Here is an 18,787-nt window from a genome sequence, read left to right on the forward strand (position 1 = left end):
TGCACTACTAATGCATTCTTGAGGTACTCATTCATGCCCTTAGGGACCACTCCAAGTGCTCCAATAATTGCTGGGATCATCTAGTTTTCCATAATCGTTCCACTTTGTGGCTCAATTCTTCATACTTCACATCTTCCGCTCTTGTTTCTTTTTTATATTTCTGTCTGCTGGTATGACAATATCAATTAACGTGGTCTCGCTTGTCTTCTTTTCTACAGCTATGTCCAGCCTGTTTTCCTGCACTGTTCAGTTTGTGACAATTGCCAGATCCCATAAAAAATCTTAGCTTCTTTGTTCTATAGAGCACTTTTGATTCGATGGTCATAATACCACATGGTTTGTTTAATTCCATACTTGCCACAGAGTTTCCAGCGCAGACACTTGGTGACCTCATTGTGTTTGTTCACATATTCTCTCGCAGCCAGGGTCCTGCAGACGCTCCACATCTTTTCCTTTTCAGAACATATTCTGCAGTTTGGTGTGCAGTTCTATTGGTCAATTTTGTTTAGAACATAATTAAGCCTTAAGGACTGTGCTCGTGTGCTCATAATGAGGCTTCTTGTCTCTCTTTTGAGGTATCCTTTAACAAACTCATGGCTTGTAGATCTTCTATTGCTAATGGATTTGCTTGTTCTCTGCCACTGTCCATGCAATGATTGCTATGTAAATCTTTTGAGTCATTCTTTGACAATTTGCTTTCTGCTTTCTTTCTTGGATTGGGATGCACACTTAGCTACGGCTTATTATCATGACCAGATGATCTTTTACTGAGACTGACTCCTCATATATTTTGATGTTGTCATTCATTGTCACTTTCCTCCTCCACACATAGCAAACCTTTTTCCATTATCACATCATTGAACGTACATCCTGCCCATGTCTTGACTGATGTTCATCACTCTGCATCCCTAGGAGCTTTTTTGTTTGGATGTTAAATTTTTTCTTTTCTTGATTCCATTTGATACCATACTGCTGGTATTGTCCACATATTAATGGCTTGGATCAAATTCTTCAAGTTGAGTTTTGTTCTTAGATTAGTTCTTATTCATCTGTAGTATCCTTTCCTCACTTGTTCATAGGGATCATGCTGAGAGATCTTGGATAGTACCTTCGTTAACTTCTGTGCCATTTGATTGGACCCATTTTGTCCTCTTTACAGATGTTGGCACACATTTAGCCAAGCCAACCTGTAGCTTTATATGTTCATCAAATTTTTCTACATGTGTATCTTCTTTTGTGACAGTCCATATAGTATCAGATCATCCATATATATCAAATTATTAACTGTTTGTTGCTCTTTGCTAATGTGATAAACAAAATCTCAACTCTCGCTTTCTCTCTTGTTTTCACTCTCTCTTTCTCTCTTTCTTGCTTTCTATCATTGGATGAAAAACAGTATATAAATTTAAGGTAGTACTAGTTATTTGTAAGATAAGTCCTTATGTGATGACTTCTTAGGGGTGTACTGATATGTCTACAGATATTTTCAAATAGTTATTTAATCAAACAATTTTTTTTGTCAGACTCCTCAGTATTCAGTCCAGCAAAATCATCTTCTGCTGTTAATATAAGTGGAACTCAAGACCTATCCCGGAACAAGAACATAGTGAAACCACTGGCTTTGTCTGTGCAGCTTGTAGGAAAGACATTTGCCACAGGTAATAATTTACTTTACAGAAAGCCAAGTGGGGTAACGAGCTGTCTGTCTAGTAGTGGGTACATTTGTTATCCATACCCCAAAACTTGTGCACCACTACAATACTCTGTGCATGCACCTCTTGCACTGCCATCGGTATCCCCACCTTGGATAGTGTCCTGGTTCTCAAACTTGACAGTTTGATCACTGTACTTTAAAGGGGACCAATTATTTCCCTGGTTGAGCTCCATAAGAGAGAGAACAACCCCATGGAGTCAACCTTGCATGACATGGCACTTTTAAATAGCTCTCAGTCAAAGAGGTAAGAATCCTAATTGTCTACGTGTTGTTGTTCATGAATGACTTATGTAGCCTCTTCAGAGATGTTGCATGAAATTTACCTTCCTTTTAAAGGAGGGCTAGTGTTAGTACTCTTTCATTGCTGGAATTGTGAATCCTTAATAACAATGGGATATCTAGACACCTCATTTGGACAGTGAAATCAGTAATCAGGCATATAAACTAGGTATTAATACTGGCTCCAACTTTGAGAATTGCCAATTTTAAGACACTTGTGCAGGATTATGATGTCCTGTTGGGTCACTGTGGTTGACGATGGGACTTTGTAGATAAAGTAAGGCCCCCTTTTATTGCAGAATTATGTAATTTTAAATTGAATTGCTCCCACCCTCACTGCCCACTAATAGGATATAACTCTGTGATAAACATTCAAAAAAATATAGGAGTCAGAAGAAGAAATCTAAAATTTACCAAGCCAAATGTAAATCTCTCCTTGCTGCCTATTGAAAAATTTGTCTCTCTCATCACTTTTAGCCTAAGCAGTGAGGTAAAAGATGTATAAAGAGGCCGGAGATCTCTAGAAGCTAAATTAATGACAAACATATTTATCATTTTCAGTTTTCAATAAGGATGCTTCAAAATTCGTACTGGATTTTATTGTTGTGGTTTTGGCTTTTTGTTTCAGTTCTCCCCTCTTCCCCTCCCCCCCCCCCGAAATACAGAAGCCCTACTTAAAGATCAAAATTTTGCTGCCAGTGCCTAAGATATTCTCCACTGGTTGCCCCAGGATTAAAGTTGACTCAGTCACCAATCTTGTTCTGTTCTTGCTTTACATTCTGAAATATGTTTTATTTTGTTTTAAAGATTGTCTAAAGCTGCTCTCTTTGTGTATTTTGTTGTATTCAGCTCCACTTACACTGCGTAACAGCGATGTTGCAAATGGAAACAGTAGTGGAGGAAGAAATAATGTGTTGAGCTCAACATTCTCTCGACCTATGCCTCATTCAACTTCCCCCAGCCCTGGCTGTTTTTCGGTAGATCAAGGTAAAAGAAAATCTGTGTTTTTATTATTTTATTTTAAACTCTTTACTGCATAAGCTGTTGAGCCTGAAAACTGTAACTTTGTTTTCTTTTCCACCATAGCTGTTTTCGCAACTCTTCCCTTGAAATGTAATGTGTTGCTGGCATGAGTGTTGATGATAATGATACACACCTCATTATAGATATTAGTGTTTCTCAGATCAGGATGTGGCCTGATGTAAAATTGAGAGCAACTCTAAACTCAGTAGAACTATGCCAACATAAAAACAGTGTGAGGTCAAAATCCAGCCCAGAGTTTGTGTATCTGAATGTAAATGGGATGTGGGAAGAAGTGTGTTTTGAATTATCTTTTCCTTTATTTCTCCTCAGCATCAATGTCTAGTTCTGGGCCACCAAAGAAACGACACCGGGGATGGTCTCCTGGGTCACCAGTTCCACCTCCTGGTTTAGTTGTACCTGTTCCGACAATTCGGCCTCTTACAAGAACAGGTAAAACTTTAATAATTATGTGAATTTTCATGGCTAAAACTTCTGCTCATCCAGCTCAGAGGCATGATAGTGCTTCTCTGAACTGTTGGGCAGGACATATCATTACTTCTATTGAAAGTAATGACCTCAGGTCTCACTCGGGTTGGGGTCCGGTTTTGCTAGGCACTATATAAACACGTGTGATGACATGGTCCCTGCCCCAGATAGCTTACAATCTAATTTAAAATTAGCATGACAGTTAATGGGGAGCGGGAGAAGTGAGGATGAGGATAGTAGTACTACAAACACATGGTTAACCATTAATAACTTGGTGCTTCCAAAATTGTTTGTATAGGTATGTTTTTATATATATATATAAAATTTCCATTGGCCCTCCCCTTGAGATTGTAACTTCCCAGACTGGCAGAGCATGATGCGGATGCTCCGCTCCTGCATGGGAGGGAGGGTCTTGCATAGCTTAATTTTGGTCACTCAGAACAAAATGGCATTGATGAAAATCCCATCAAGTCATCCTTAGCTCAAAGGATGATGACCACGATATAGGGCGTTGAAAGTGAGGGGACTGAGAATCCTTAGGACTCCATCAAGAACGTGTAATGTTGGCATCCATATTGAGATAAGAGTTAGGGTTAAATAAAAAGGTATATTAACTTCTTATATATTCTAATGTGGTAATTTAAAACCTATAACTGCTTACCACAATAATACTTTTCAGCTACAGCAGTCAAGATGTTTTGCAAAGGAAAGTAAGTATCGTTTTTCCCTATTTTACAGAAAGGGAAACAAGAAATTAAGACCCCAATTTTTAGAACTGCCGATGATTTTTGGGTGCCTCAATTTCTGGGTCTTCAGTTTGGGATACCTTGGGCCTGACTTTCAGAGAGGTTGAGCATCCACAGTGGTAGTCAATGGGTGGGGGGTGGCTTAGCACCTCTGAAAGCATGGCCCTCTGTGTGTCTACATGGGCACTCAAAATCAGTAGCCATTTCTGAAGATCTTGTCTTAAATGACTTGCTGAAGGTAATATAGAAAGTTAGAACCCTGATCTCTTGACTCCCAAACTCATGACCTCTCACTCGATCACTCAGTCCTTTTGTGGTAACCATGAATACACTTTTACTGGCAAAACACGTGAGCAACATTTTTAACTTGTCATTTAAACATGGAAGTTTTCAAACCAGTTGCATGTGATCAGAAGCCATCTTCTCTTTTGTTGTTGCCAGTTTACTTTCATAGATCTACTGCACGCCCATGTTGCATTTGTTCCCAGAGAGAAAGTTCTGAATTAAACAGACTTCTAGAAACAGATAAGTTCCCATAATTAAAAAAAGTTTAATTTCTTTAACACCTTTCATCAGCGGATTGAAAAATTCATCATGAACAATTTAAGGAAGTCTCATAATATCCCTGTGAAGTAGGTATTATAATGACAGATTATAATACTGAGGCACTGTGCTTTCTTTTCTTGTTTTGAAAGCTGCTGTTGCTCCTTCATGACTGAAGTGTAGTTTTCATCTTTCTATACCTTCAGAATGGTATAAAGTGGTATGCAAACAGCTTTGAGATTTTGGCCTACATATTGTAGGTCAAAAGTTAGTGGGGTCTCTTCCTTCTTTGTGCTCAGGGCCAGCTCCAGGCACCAGCAAACCAAGCAGGTGCTTGGGGCGGCACATTTTCAAGGGTGGCATTCCAGTCAGCCTCCTTTTGTTTTTTTGCGCTTGGGTGGCAAAAGCCTAGAGCTGGCCCTGGCAGCAGCAGCAGCGCGTCCTGCACCGGGAGTGCCTTGGGGCCGCTGCGGTTCGCGTCGGGGAGCAGCGCCCGCACCTTATGGCCGGGTGAGCTCCGAGCGTGGGACACTCGGGCTGGGGGCTGCCCCTCGGTTCACACGGAGCAGCCTGCAGGTGCTGCAGGGCGGCCGCCCCCCAGCACCGCAGCCAGAGCTCGGCGAAGCGGCCAGAGCCGCCCAGGGACTGCAGCAGGGCGGCCAGGAGCAGCAGCAGGAGCAGGGCCATAGAGGGCGGGGCGCTGCCATGTGGGGCCCGCATCCCACTCTCCGGGGCTCCACTCCCTCTGGGGCTGCCCTGCCCTGGCTCCTCAGCCCCCTGCCGGGGTGGTCCCCCGGCTCTGTCCTCTCCGGTCCCGGCCGGTCCTGGAGGCGGGAGCCCCAGCTGGAGGGACCCTGGGCTGAGGCGCGGCCCGGGAGCCCCGCTGCTTACCCTGATCCTGCCAGCGCTGGACTGGCTGGAGGTGAGGGGGGAGTGTGCGGAGTCAGTGCTGGTGGGGAGAGCCCAGAGTTGGGGCGGCAGGGGGTGCGGGTGGGGTGGCGGGGAGAGCCCACGGTTGGGGCGGCAGGGGGTGCGGGTGGGGTTGGGGGCAGCCAAAATTTTTTTTGCGTGGGACGGCAAAAAACCTAGAGCTGGCCCTGTTTGTGCTGACAGGGGTAGCATTGAAAAGTGACCTTTGTGAACACTTTTTCTAGTACTTGGCTTTGTTACAAGATGCATATTCAAACCTGGATTTTTCCTCTCCCTCTCCCTGAAACAATACAGTACTTAGAAAAAAGTTTTATTTTAGTGGTGGGGCCAGGGAAGGCTATTGGGTCTTAATTTAAATTCTTTAAAACTGTAATAGGAAATGCAAAGGTATTTTGAATTTTATTGCAGTTAGTGATTTGCAGGAGTGTTGTTTGTTCATAGGGCCAAATCACAGTATGAGCCTTTTGGTAATGGAAGTTTTTCTTTCTTTATTTTATAGAGCCTCTTTTGTCAGTCCCAGTTCCTCAATCCATGTTAACTGGAATTTTACAGCCTCAACCCATCCCTGCAGGGGAGACTGTAATAGTTCCTGAAAACCTGCTGAATAACTCGGGAATCAGACCAGTGATTCTTATAGGTAAGCTTTACATTGTGATAAGGAACACTGTACCTCTTGAATAACTGCATGTTCCCCCTGGGATTTAAGGTTTTTTGAGGTAATGAAATTCACTTTTGTGATCAGCCCATAAGTACAACAGAAGGTGACTGTGTTTCATAAGCCTTTCAGCAGCCTCTTGTGTTAATTGTGCAATATTATGATGAGAAGTTGGGTGATTTTTGCCAAGACCTGACATACAAAAGGGTCCTGGCCAGATCAGATTAGACCCTAAATTTGGGTTTTGTATAAACAAGCCTTTTACAAAATCTAAGAATAGACGTATTTCCTTGGAATTAAAACAACTTTCCAATACAAACAGTTTTCCCAGACAAATAAACATTCCTCTACACTGTTTACAACCAAACCTTATAGCCCTGTGCTACTGCCTGAAACGGAGAAAGTGAAATTGATGTTGAACTGACCAATCAAAACGGACTAGCTTCCCCCCACCCCATGTCTAAACGAGGAAAAATGGAAAAAGTAAGCAGCCAGCATGAATAATAAAATATAAATTAGAATGTTAAAATATTTCACCTGTATAAGGTGTGTTGTTAGTAATATACTATGTGTAAGGACATTGCTGTTACATTAAAAATATGACTTTTAATGTGAAAGTGTCCCTTTGAGGTGTGTTTCTGCAAAATAATAATAATTAAAGAAAATTTACTCAAATTGGTGAGTTGTGCCACTACTTGATGGGATAATTCCATCATTGTTCAGTTCAGTGCAATATTACCTCTTTGTATAAAGCACCCTGCATATTAGGGAACCATATATACCCATATGACCCCTGGAATTAATTATCATAAATTAAATAGTGGAAAATTGCTCTAAGTCCTTAGTGACACAACTGGTCTTTATACATAGTTCCACTCGAGTTAATGGGACTATCTACATGAATAAAGATTGCAAGGTTACGATTACAGTTAATTCATATTTTTTTTTTTATTTTATGGAAGTGCACCCTAGGGCAAGTCTAGGCCTTAGCATACAGTTCTATAATTTCCATAACTTCATTTCCTTATTAAAGATGAGGCTCCTGGCAAGTTGGCAGCGCAGTCCTTAGGTGGGCCCAATGTTAGTGTCCCTGGGAAAAACTGTCTTATTGGTAATATAGTACCAGATATACCAGGATTGAAAAATGTACATGAGAAAAAAGTAGTCTGTTTCTATCTTTGTCATTCTTAACCTTACCAAAAAGATGCTATCATTGATTGATGTCTTAATTAAACCATTCATGAAAATAACATTTTTTATCTGCATTTAAATGTTAAGATGTTCATCAAAACAGTACAGAGTACAGCAGTGTCTGAAGCACATTTGTTCAATTTGTACTGTTTTTATCAGGTTAAGATTTCTGTACTGCAGTTCTGTAGATTTTGCACACTAAATTATTGGTAATGTGAATTTTATGCATTTAAAGGTCATGGTAACAACTGAGCAGATTACTTAGTAATTATTTATTCAAAGACAAATATCAATCTTGGTGCTGGGCAGACCATCGCAGTAACTTTTGGTAAATTGATATTGACATATATAGGGTAATACACTATTGGCATACTTGATTTCTTCTGTAGACAATAATAATGTCAGTTTAGTCACTGTCGTCCCATCTTTTGCTATGTAGCATTAAACAGAAGTTAGGGAACATAACTGTTGCAAGATTTTGTATAATAGCTTGTTTTGAGTATTTTTATTTTTGTTTTTGAAGGTTATGGCACTTTACCCTATTTCTATGGCAATGTTGGTGATATTGTAGTAAGTCCCTTGCTAGTGAATTGCTACAAGATTCCACAGCTGGAGAACAAGGATTTGGATCTTTTGGGATTGACTGGCGCTCAGTTACTAAGTGTGGAGAACATGATTCTTTTAACGATACAGTATCTTGTCCGGTTAGGTAAGCCATTTCTCATATTCATTCCAGTTTTTATTGTTTACGACTTTTGTTTTCTCCCTTCATCTCCAATATGTCCTACCTCTTGCTGGTAGCCAGTTTTCTGTCTATCTTGCAGCTGGAATAGATGACTAGTCTCTATCTAGAGTCAGTGCCAGTACTATTTTGTAAATCTGCCTGAAAAAGAGGTGAATTTGAAGGGTGATATTGTTCTTTGTCCTCCCTGTGACCAAGGTCACCTTTGTGAAAATCAAATATCATTCTGCATTGCAAATATTTCATTTGCTTAGGGAATCATTTAATTCTAAAATGTGTTTTAGAAAACCTTCTGTTTTCACAACCGTTTCTAAGAGCTCCCAGTGCCCTTTTTCATTCAGAGTTTCATGACAGATGCTTACAGATGTGTTGTCACCATTGTTTTGGGGACTGCAGCATTTAAATGAAAACTACCTCTGTTCTGCAAACTAAAGCAATTTAGTTAGTACACAACAAATTCTTGTTTTCTTGAATGTATTTAATATGTGCTCCTAGACAGATTTAGGCAGTCAAGTGAGTTGCAGATTTTCTAACCCTTTGTGGATAGACACTTCCCCTACATTAGTGTAATATGTAGTGAACATAAACATAAGATATTAAAGGCATAGAGAATAGTGTGGGCAAGTGCTGTGTAAGCCTTCTCTCACAGCTGTGTCAGTCTTGACCTGCAGCTTCCCTTTCATTTTAGTCCTGGGTCGCCCTTGAACAGAGACTGCCAATCACAGGGAGATGCATGGTGATTTTGTAATAGGGACACATGGCCTTTTCTACACTAGATAAATGTTTCCCCCAGCATGCATGTACCATGGCATGCATTCACACACACTTATATTCACAGCAGTGCACAAGTGATGATGATGCCATAATTGGAAGTAGGCTTGTCTTGAGCAAGTCTAGCAACTATATGGTTTGCCACTGTGCCGTCCTGTGCTGTTGCAGTACCATTATTAAGGCTACGGTTTTGTCACGGAGGTCACGGAAGTAAGGGAATCTGTGACTTCCAAAGACGTCTGTGACTTCAGCCCTGGAGGCTGGAAGCTACAGGGTTCCGCCACCTCCTGCAGTGGCAGGGAGCTGTAAGGTACCCCCGCTGCCTGAGGCAGCAGGCCCCCAAGCTCTTAGCTACCATGTGCAGCAGAGGTACCCCGCAGCTCCCAGCTGCTGCAGGCTGGGGAGAGGGGTACCCTGCAGCTCCCCGGCCACGGCAGTGGGGCAGGGGGACCCTGGCAGCTCCCCACTGCAGCAGTGGCAGGGGGACTCCCATAGCAACTGCCCAGTCCCTTCCCATTTTATCATGGATATTTTTAGTAAAAGTCACGGACAGGTCATGGACAATAAAGAAAAATTCACGAAACCCGTGACTTGTCTCTGACTTTTACTAAAAATATCCATGACAAAAATCTTAGCCTTAACCATTATGAATGGGAAGCTCGCATAATAGCCCCAACAGCACATATAATCCTCTCACTATTGTCCAACAGTGCACCAGTCACTGCATAGGTGGCCTGTCTGCTTTACTTTCTGCTCTCTATGGACTATTAGTTTTAATTGTCCACTCACTGTTTGGTTGAAGCTGTCATGGGCTTTCCCTTTTTGAGCTAAGTGCTTGTATGTTGATCCACTGTCTCCATACCCCTCAGGGATGAGCATCTGAATATCTAGCACACCCTTCTAGAAAACAAACTTAATTCCAAGTCTTTTCCTCCTACATGGATAAGAACTTTGGAAAATGCTGCATAATGCTTTGTGATCTCAGAAAGGACTCTGTAAATTGACTCGAGAAAATTCTTAGTTTTTTTCATGGGAAAGGTTCTTTTATTCCCTGCCAAAACTTTACAATTCTTTGTGTATGTATTGTTAGATGAAGCTTGCGAATTTTGTGGGAGGTGCCAGGTTGTTGGTTTTAGTTGCGTTTTTTTTTTAAACCCCTCTCTACCTTTTCCCAGACTGGGAGGCTGCAGCCGCTCCCTCTTCCCCCAGGAGATACCTGTCATATGCACTCTTTGGATCCTATGTAAGAAATTGTATCGTCGTTGAGGCTCCCATGCTTTGGCTGCCAGGGAACCACATCCTAGGATTGACTATGCTTTAAAATGTGTTTTATAAAATGACATACAATTGAAATATTAAATCCTGTTGGTTTTTTTATATTCCTTTAGTTATGAGAACCAAAAATTATGTAACTGGTTAAAGTTCATTCATGTTACGTGGTTAATTCTGTCAGAGTTCTCTCTATTGTTTGTATACAGTAGGGAATAAAAAGGTAGTTGCACAGATGTTTCTCCCAATGACTTATGTTATAGGGCAGGGGTTCTCAAACTGGGGTTGGGACCCCTCAGGGGGTCGCGAGGTTATTATATGGGGGGTCGCGAGCTGTCAGCCTCCACCCCAAACCCCAATTTGCATCCAGCATTTATAATGGTGTTAAATATATAAAAGAGTGTTTTTAATTTATAAGGGGGAGGGTCGCACGCAGAGGCTTGATATGTGAAAGGGGTCACCAGTACAAAAGTTTGAGAATCACTGGTATAGGGCATCGATCAGCTAGTAGTTTGAACTTTACAGGCCCAATCCCACAAACACATGCATAAGAAACTTTTCTCGTGTAGTTCCATTGACTTCCAGGGAGACAAAGGACTAAAATGACATGGAAGTTGTGGATCAAGACTGATACAACTAAGAGAGGAAGTTAAAGTAGTACTTGACTTCAGTGAAACTACTCACCTGAGTAAAGATTCTCAAGTGCATTAATGTTTGCAAGACCACATCCTATATAGATATTAGGCCATTTTATAAATAATAAATTATCTAAATCATCATTGGAAAATTTACAGAAGGCTGGACTAGTATTCTTTATAGACCAGGATGGTCTTCCATTGTGGTTGACCTATTTGTAAAGGTGTATTACTGGCTATCAGAAAATCTTTTGTACTGCATTGTGAAGCCAGATGGCGCACCCAGTGCTTTGGGGAACAAGCCTCTTTCTGGGGCTTCTTTCCTTATCCAAAAATCCAGTAGAAAAAGATAACCTTTCCATGGATGTTTTGAACCATCTTATAGAGCTTGATGGAAAATTCTCTCGCTACAATACAGTTCTACAGGATGCTGGAAAAAGACTATTTTTTCCATTAAATTATGAATATTTTTAGCATAATTTTCTTATAGCTCTATTGGATGATTCCCTTCTAAATTCTGTAGGATTTCCCCATAAAACGTAATGTGGAATTTTCCCTTTCTTGATGTCAGGAATTAACGATAAGGGAAATTTTGGACCACTGGTAAAATAATATTTTACTGGATCCTTGAAAAGTGTCCAAAAGAAGATGATTTCATTGAGAATGTTCATTGTTTCATCTAGAGCAAATTGGTTTCGAAAGAGTAAGAAACAGAGAGGTCTGGGAAGTAGATAGAAGAATGCCACATCCAGAGACTGCCTTAGTTTTATTGGCCTTGTTATTGGTACAGAACATTTTTTGCACAGTTCTACTGCTAACAACTATCTTTTGAATCTTGATGGATTTCTGATCACACTGCCACTTCTTATTCTTGCAATAATTAACCAGGATCCACCATCTGGAGCTTCATAGATTCCAAGGTCAGAAGAGACCGTTGTGATCATTTACTCTGACTTCCTGTATAGCACAGTCATAGGACTTCTTCAGAACAATTCCTAGAGCAGATCTTTTAGAATCTACTTGGTAAGTTGTTCCAATGGTTAATTAAGAACAAAAGAAGGGCCATACTGGGTCAGACCAAAGGTCCATCTAGCCCAGTATCCTGTCTTCTGACAGTGGCCAATGCCAGGTGCCTCAGAGGGAATGAACAGAACAGGTAATCATCAAATGATCCATCCCTGGTCGCCCATTCCAAGTTTCTGACAAACAGCGGCTAGGGACACCATCCCTGCCCATCCTGGCTAATATCCATTGATGGACCTATCCTCCATTAATTTATCTAATTCTTTTTGAACCCTGTTATAGTCTTGCCTTCACAACATCCTCTGGCAAGAAGTTCCACAGGTTGACTGTACGTTGTGTGAAAAAATACTTCTTTTTGTTTGTTTTAAACCTGCTACCTATTAATTACATTTGGTGACCCCTAGTTCTTGTATTATGAGAAGGCGTAAATAACACTTCCTTATTTACTTTCTCCACACCAGTCATGATTCTATAGACCTCTATCATATCCCCCCTTCCTCGTCTCTTTTCCAAGATGAAAAGTCCCCGTCTTATTAATCTCTCCTAATATGGCAGCCATTCCATACCCCTAATCATTTGTGTTGCCCTTTTCTGAACCTTTTCAAATTCCAATATATCTTTTTTGAGATTGGGCGATCACATCTGCATGCAGTATTCAAGATGTGGGCGTACCATGGATTTATCTATCCCTTTCTTAATAATTCCCAACATTCTGTTAGCTTTTTTGACTGTTGCGGCATATTGAGTTGATGTTTTCAGAGAACTATCCACAATGACTCCAAGATCTTTCTTGAGTGGTAACAGCTAATTTAGAACCCATCATTTTATATGTATAGTTGGGATTATGTTTTCCAGTGTTTATTACTTTGCATTTATCAACATCGAATTTCATCTACCATTTTGTTGCCCAGTCACCCAGTTTTGAGAGATCCTTTTGTAGCTCTTCACAGTCTGCCTGGGACTTAACTATCTTGAGTAGTTTTGTATCATCTGCAAATTTTGCCACTTCTCTGTTTACCCTTTATTCCAGATCATTTATGGATATGTTGACTAGGACTGTTAATTACTCTTACTGTTAAAAAATTTACACTTTATTTCCTGTCTGAATTTGTCTAGCTTCAACTTCCAGCCATTGAATTATGTTGTACCTGTCTCTGCTAGACTGAAGAGCCCATTATTGAATATTTGTTTCCCATGTAGCTACTTGTAGGCTGTTATGAAGTCCACCTCTTAACTTTCTCTTTGTTAAGCTAAACAGATTGAGCTCCTTGAGTTTGTTACTATAAGGCATGCTTTCTAATCCTTTAATCGTTGTGGCTCTTCCCTGAACCTGCTCCAATTTATCAACATCCTTCTTGAATTGTAGACACCAGAACTGAACACGCTATTCCAGCAGCAGTTTGCACTAGTGCCAAATAAAGAAGTAAAATAACCTCTCTTGTGTTTACTACTCCTGGTGTTTTTCATAGTCAGTAACTCGGCGGGCATGTGTTACTTGGATCAGCACAGGAACACTGTCTTAACATTTTTGATGTCCTTAGAAAAAAGAGAGCCAGAGTCTTCGTGGTTTTGTTTAGGGTTCCGGTTCCTCTTTACTGATGGTTGGGGTGATTTATGATTCATTACCTTGGTGCAGATGGTGTAACTGTTTACTTTGGCAGGTTGCCATCTAACATTCACTCTTGTTTGGCATTCTTGTCGTAAAATTTCTTCTGTTCCAGTAACTCTTCTATTATTACTTCAGAATTAATTACCTTTGGCTCAAGAAACTTGTTAGGCATTGTCACCGGGGCGGCTCCAGGCACCAGCGCAGCAAGCACGTGCCTGGGGCAGCAAGTTGCGGGGGGCGGCCTGCCGGTCCCTGTGAGGGCGGCAGTCAGGCTGCCTTCGGCAGCATGCCTGCGGGAAGTCCGCCGATCCCGCGGATTCGGTAGCAATTCGGTGGCGGGAACGCTGAAGCCGCGGGAACGCCGGACCTCCCGCAGGCATGCCACCGAATCCGTGTGACCAGCAGACCACCCGCAGGCGTGCCACTGAAAGTTATCTGACTGCCGTGCTTGGGGTGGCAAAACACATAGAGCCACACCTGATTGTCACTATGGTTTTTGCCCTATTGCCTATGAGTCTCTCTGAACGGGGGACCCAAACAAAGTATTGTGAGTTGTGGAGGTAATATGCTGTGGTCCTCTGGAATCCTCAGGTTTTTTTTAATCAAGTTACTTGCTCTTTATGGTGATTTTTCTGCTAGCTCATTTGACTGTCCATAGGAAGGGCTTTATATAATGTGCCTGAACTGATACTGCAAAGAGTATTGCAAAAGTGAGCCATTTGTGGTTGTGGGCCAGTTTCCATTGTTGATTTATTTATAGAAAACTGAAATTTACAGTGAGTTGTTGTTATATTGTTATATTGTGCAATACCTCAATTTAAAAAAAACCCTGAGCAGTAATCCGTGAATAAGTTGTAATCTTTCCAGACCAAAAGTGGTCAGGAAACCTGTGTGGTTTCAGTGGTTCCTTTGAATTCTTTTTGCAGTATTTATTACAGATTTCACATTTGGATACCTTGTCTTTGATGGCAGCATTCATGGGTGACAAGTGTGAGGCATCTTGAGCTCTTTTATGACACCATAGAATACCCAGAAGGGCACTGTGGGTTATATTTACTTACTATTTCCAACCTCATGTTTTGTGGTATTATGATACAATGCCCTTTGAACAGAATCTCATCATATGTAGCAATTTAATCTCTTTAGTTCCAATAAATTGTGTGTCTGGTTTTTTTTTTAAATTCTAGGAGATACCTGGCTTTTTTTGCTGGCCATCTGTTTAGAATTATTCTCCCAAGCTGTTGTTTGGTTGAATTATTTTGTGTTTCTCAGCTGTGCTTGCCAAACTTATTTCAGAAATTGGTAGCACCTGAATCAATTTACTTCAAACCCTTCTTCCTGCTGCTCCCTATTTTCTTCGGTTACAGGCTCTCTTGAAAGCATGTCCACATTAAGAAACTTACCAAATTTGAATTTCACAGTTAATTAATTTTTTAAAATGCACGTTATCGTTTTCTGAAGTTTAAATGGTGTTTTGCACAGTAGTTTCTGTACTGAGGGTTCCAACGTCTCGTCTGTTTTTACCTTGACAATTTTCTGTGCACAAACGTATTCATGAAGATGTTCACAACCAAAATCAATATCTAACATTTGTTTTTCCATCTGATCATATTCTGTTGAATATTGATCAGTGTTTTGGAAGCATTTGCCACTAGATTATCGCCATGAAGAAATATGGCCTAGAGCAGGGGTTCTCAAACTGGGGTCGGGACCCCTCAGGGGGTCGCTAGGTTATTATATGGGGGATCACGAGCTGTCAGCCTGCACCCCAAACCCTGCTTTGCATCCAGCATTTATAATGGTGTTAAATATATAAAAAAATGTTTTTAATTTATAAGGGGAGGGGTCACCCTCAGAGGCTTGCTATGTGAAAGGGGTCACCAGTACAAAAGTTTGAGAACCACGAACCTAGAGACCATGTGATCACACATCAGTTGTGATAATAGGCTCTTTGTTAATCTGTGAATATTTCCATATTGGTGCCTCTTTGATAATGTATTTAATTCTGAAAAGTTTTTCTCTTAATCATCCAAGTGCAGTTCTGTCTTGTTCTTAAGCAGCATTCTAAGTGGAACGCTTAACATATGGCAAATTGGGGAGGAATTTGATAGGGTATATTAACATCACTTTGAATCTCAGTAAGGCCTCCTTGCTTTGGGGTCTTTCCATTTATAGAATTACTTCCACCTTTCTTGGGTTTGCTTGAACTTCTTTGCCCTCCAAAGTTTGTGTCCTACCTAACGGATCTCATTCAGCCAATCTTGTTTTGTAGCTGGTTAGTTTTAGGGTTTTTTTCTGTGGTATGTTGCAGATATTATGTAGTCTCTCATTATGTACTCCTGAGGAAATTCTGCATCACTACACTTGCGCAGAATTCATGTACCCTGCAGATTTCTTTGCTTCCCCGCAGAAAAATGACTGACAGGGAAGCAAAGGAAAAGGCACAAGAGCAGTCATGTGCCGATCCCCGGCAGTGCAGGCAGGTTTGTTTGGGCACCCAGAGCAGCTGGTAGAGATGTAAATCACCGCCAGGGTTGGGGGGCTGGGCAGTCATGTGTGAGAGAGAAAGACATACATGCTGATCCTATTGCTCGCTGTTGTGGCACACTTTGCATGGAGGGGAAGGGCTTTGGGGTGTTTCTGAGGAGGTAAACGTGGGGCAGGCTCTGTTCCCCTCAGAGCAGAATGTAGCAGCCTGCCTATTTAGTGAATTGTTCCTATTGTCTTTGTGAATTCCTCCAGGAGTATGGAACAGGTATAAAAGTTTTAAGGCTCCTTTACATTGCCAGAGTGGCATAAAGGACAGTATGGCCTTATAAATGCTTATGGTGCTTTAGTGATTAGAACTGGTCTAAATTTTTGGACTGAAAAAAATTCCTATGAAAATGTGCTCCATGAGCTGTTTGCTACTGACCTTTCTGGAGATGGTCAGTAGCCAATATAAATTGTGAGTTTGATTCCCCAGCCCTCATTTGGTCTTCAGTTGCCTATGATGTAACACTGAGCATATGGCTGCATATATCTGTTGACTAATAACTAGAAATAAAGGGTCAAACCTAGCTACATTACTATTAGGCAAGACAGTTTGGGGATTTCCTCCAGTGCTCCCCACTCCTATTCTCCATCCATTGTATTGTAGTTTAAATAAATTACTGAAATAATTGAAACAAGAGTAATTATATTGCATTATTTTGACAAATAAAATATGCAGAATATTAAAATATTGTGTGCAGAATTTTTAATTTTTTGGTGCAGAATTCCCCCAGGAGGTCTTATGGTGATCATTCCCCCCCGCTCTCCTCCCCCCACCCGTCCGCCAGTTCAACAATTTTTTCATCAGATCATTACCAGTTATTTTCCCCCAAACCAGCTCTTCAAAGATCTGAGATGTGATACTTTGGTATATCTCAGTAATTGAGTCAGTTCTGAAGGGAAGATATAAACATAGATCTACCAAAAGGGGGAATACAGAAGATAACTCAGTTAATGTAACTGCCCACATGCTGGATATAATACAATATTAATGCGGTGTGCACTATGTCTAACATATATGTATTGGCTAGCAGTGGTGGTAGACTGGTTATAGGCTTTTGTCAAGAAAAACTGCTTCCTGATTTTTGTGATTGACACTAACAATTCCTTTCTCCACTTCTCAGAAAACCATTCCATTTCCTTTCCTCTCCCCACCGTACCCCAAGTTTTTTTGCTTTCAAATAACCATAAAGTGAAGTTGGACATTTTACATATTTTTGTTGTCTAATGGCTGCTCTTTGGTATTGAAGGTCAAAATGCTGAAATACCAAATCTGTATCTGTGAATTTATCTTCTGTGGCACTGGGGAGGAATTTTGGCACAGTATGGCTATTTCTTGTTCTACGTTTATGAATATTGTTTTGCTAATTCTAGGATATCCTTGGGAAGTGCTCATTAGATTTATTTTAGTGAGGCAAATGTTAATAAAAGTGGATAACTCTAGGGATCGATACTGAGGTATAAAGCCTTACACCTCTAACTCAGCAGTTCAGATTCATGATATAAATTTTGAAAGTCCAGCAAACGAGTTCCAGCATTATATATACAGCTCTTAAGATTAGAAGTGGGAAGTTTTGTTACATTACATTATTGAAAAAATCAGAATCAAATATACATAGTTATTTCCCTGGTCAGTTTACTTGTGGAGATACTGGGGAAAAAACAAACTGCTGGACCTTCTGATATCTTTGGCAAGCTGTATGGTCAAGATTTAAGTCTGAGAGTGAGCATTGAGATTTTTTGATCTCTGGACTGCTGGAGGCTATATGTATCTAGTTTACAATTTTCTGATTATTGAGGACAAAAAAGCTGGGGAGGAGATGACATTTTTGTTATCTAAAAAACAAAATGGCTTCTACAATGAAGAAATGAGAATATGCTCACACTGGTAAGTATCCATTTAAAAAATGTGAAAAATGCTATATAATGATAAAAGAATGTCCTAACTAGATGAAAGCAACAGAGGGTCCTGTGGCACCTTTAAGACTAACATAGGGTTACCATTCGTCCGGATTCCCCCGGACATGTCCGGCTTTTTGAGCTAAAAATAGCATCTGGGGGGAATTTGTAAATGTCTGGACTTCCCACCCCCCACCCCCCCATGCAGAGCGCACGTGGCTAACAGGGCAGCCGGCCGGATGGTGACACTTACATGGGGCTCTGACAGCTAGAGAGAGCCCCTCCTCCTCTCCCCTGCAGCAGAGATCACTCCCTCTCTCCCTGCATTCGTAGATCGCCTCCGGCAGTCTGGAGCTTCTCCCCCACTGCTGCCCAGCGTGCCGGAACGAATGGCTCAGGCCGTTCCTGAGCAAGTTCACAGAGACCTTAGGCGAAGGCCAACAACAAGGGGGCCAGGGGGTCGGAGAAGGGGCAGGGAGGTTCTGGAGGGGGCAGTCAAGAGACAGGGTGGGGGTCGGGAGTTTGGGGGGGGGCTTTCTGGGGGGGGGTTGTGGATAAGGTTTTGAGCAGTCAGGGTACAGGTAGGGGGTTGGGTCCTGGGGGGCATTTGGGGGGGGTCTTAGGAGGGGGCAGTTAGGGGACAAGGAACAGGGAGGCTTAGGTAGGGGGTGGGGTTCTGGAGGGCAGTTAGGAGCAGGGGTCCCAGGAGGGGGCAGTCAGGGGATCCTTTAGACCTTGCT

General features: G+C 41.4%; 1 protein-coding gene across 6 annotated transcripts in view; it reads left to right on the forward strand.

Moving 5' to 3' along the window:
• GREB1L (GREB1 like retinoic acid receptor coactivator) overlaps positions 1-18,787 on the forward strand; it is a 135,053-nt gene that overhangs the window by 41,467 nt on the left and 74,799 nt on the right. For all 6 annotated transcript variants that reach the window (XM_034762740.1, XM_034762742.1, XM_034762743.1 and 3 more), the window contains 5 exons: positions 1,524-1,658; positions 2,843-2,980; positions 3,347-3,466; positions 6,221-6,358; positions 8,091-8,276. In XM_034762740.1, the coding sequence (XP_034618631.1) occupies positions 1,524-1,658; positions 2,843-2,980; positions 3,347-3,466; positions 6,221-6,358; positions 8,091-8,276 (717 nt within the window). The remainder of the gene's footprint in view (positions 1-1,523; positions 1,659-2,842; positions 2,981-3,346; positions 3,467-6,220; positions 6,359-8,090; positions 8,277-18,787) is intronic.

The sequence above is a fragment of the Trachemys scripta genome, chromosome 2 (assembly GCF_013100865.1).
Source record: "Trachemys scripta elegans isolate TJP31775 chromosome 2, CAS_Tse_1.0, whole genome shotgun sequence".
Taxonomy (NCBI): domain Eukaryota; kingdom Metazoa; phylum Chordata; order Testudines; family Emydidae; genus Trachemys; species Trachemys scripta.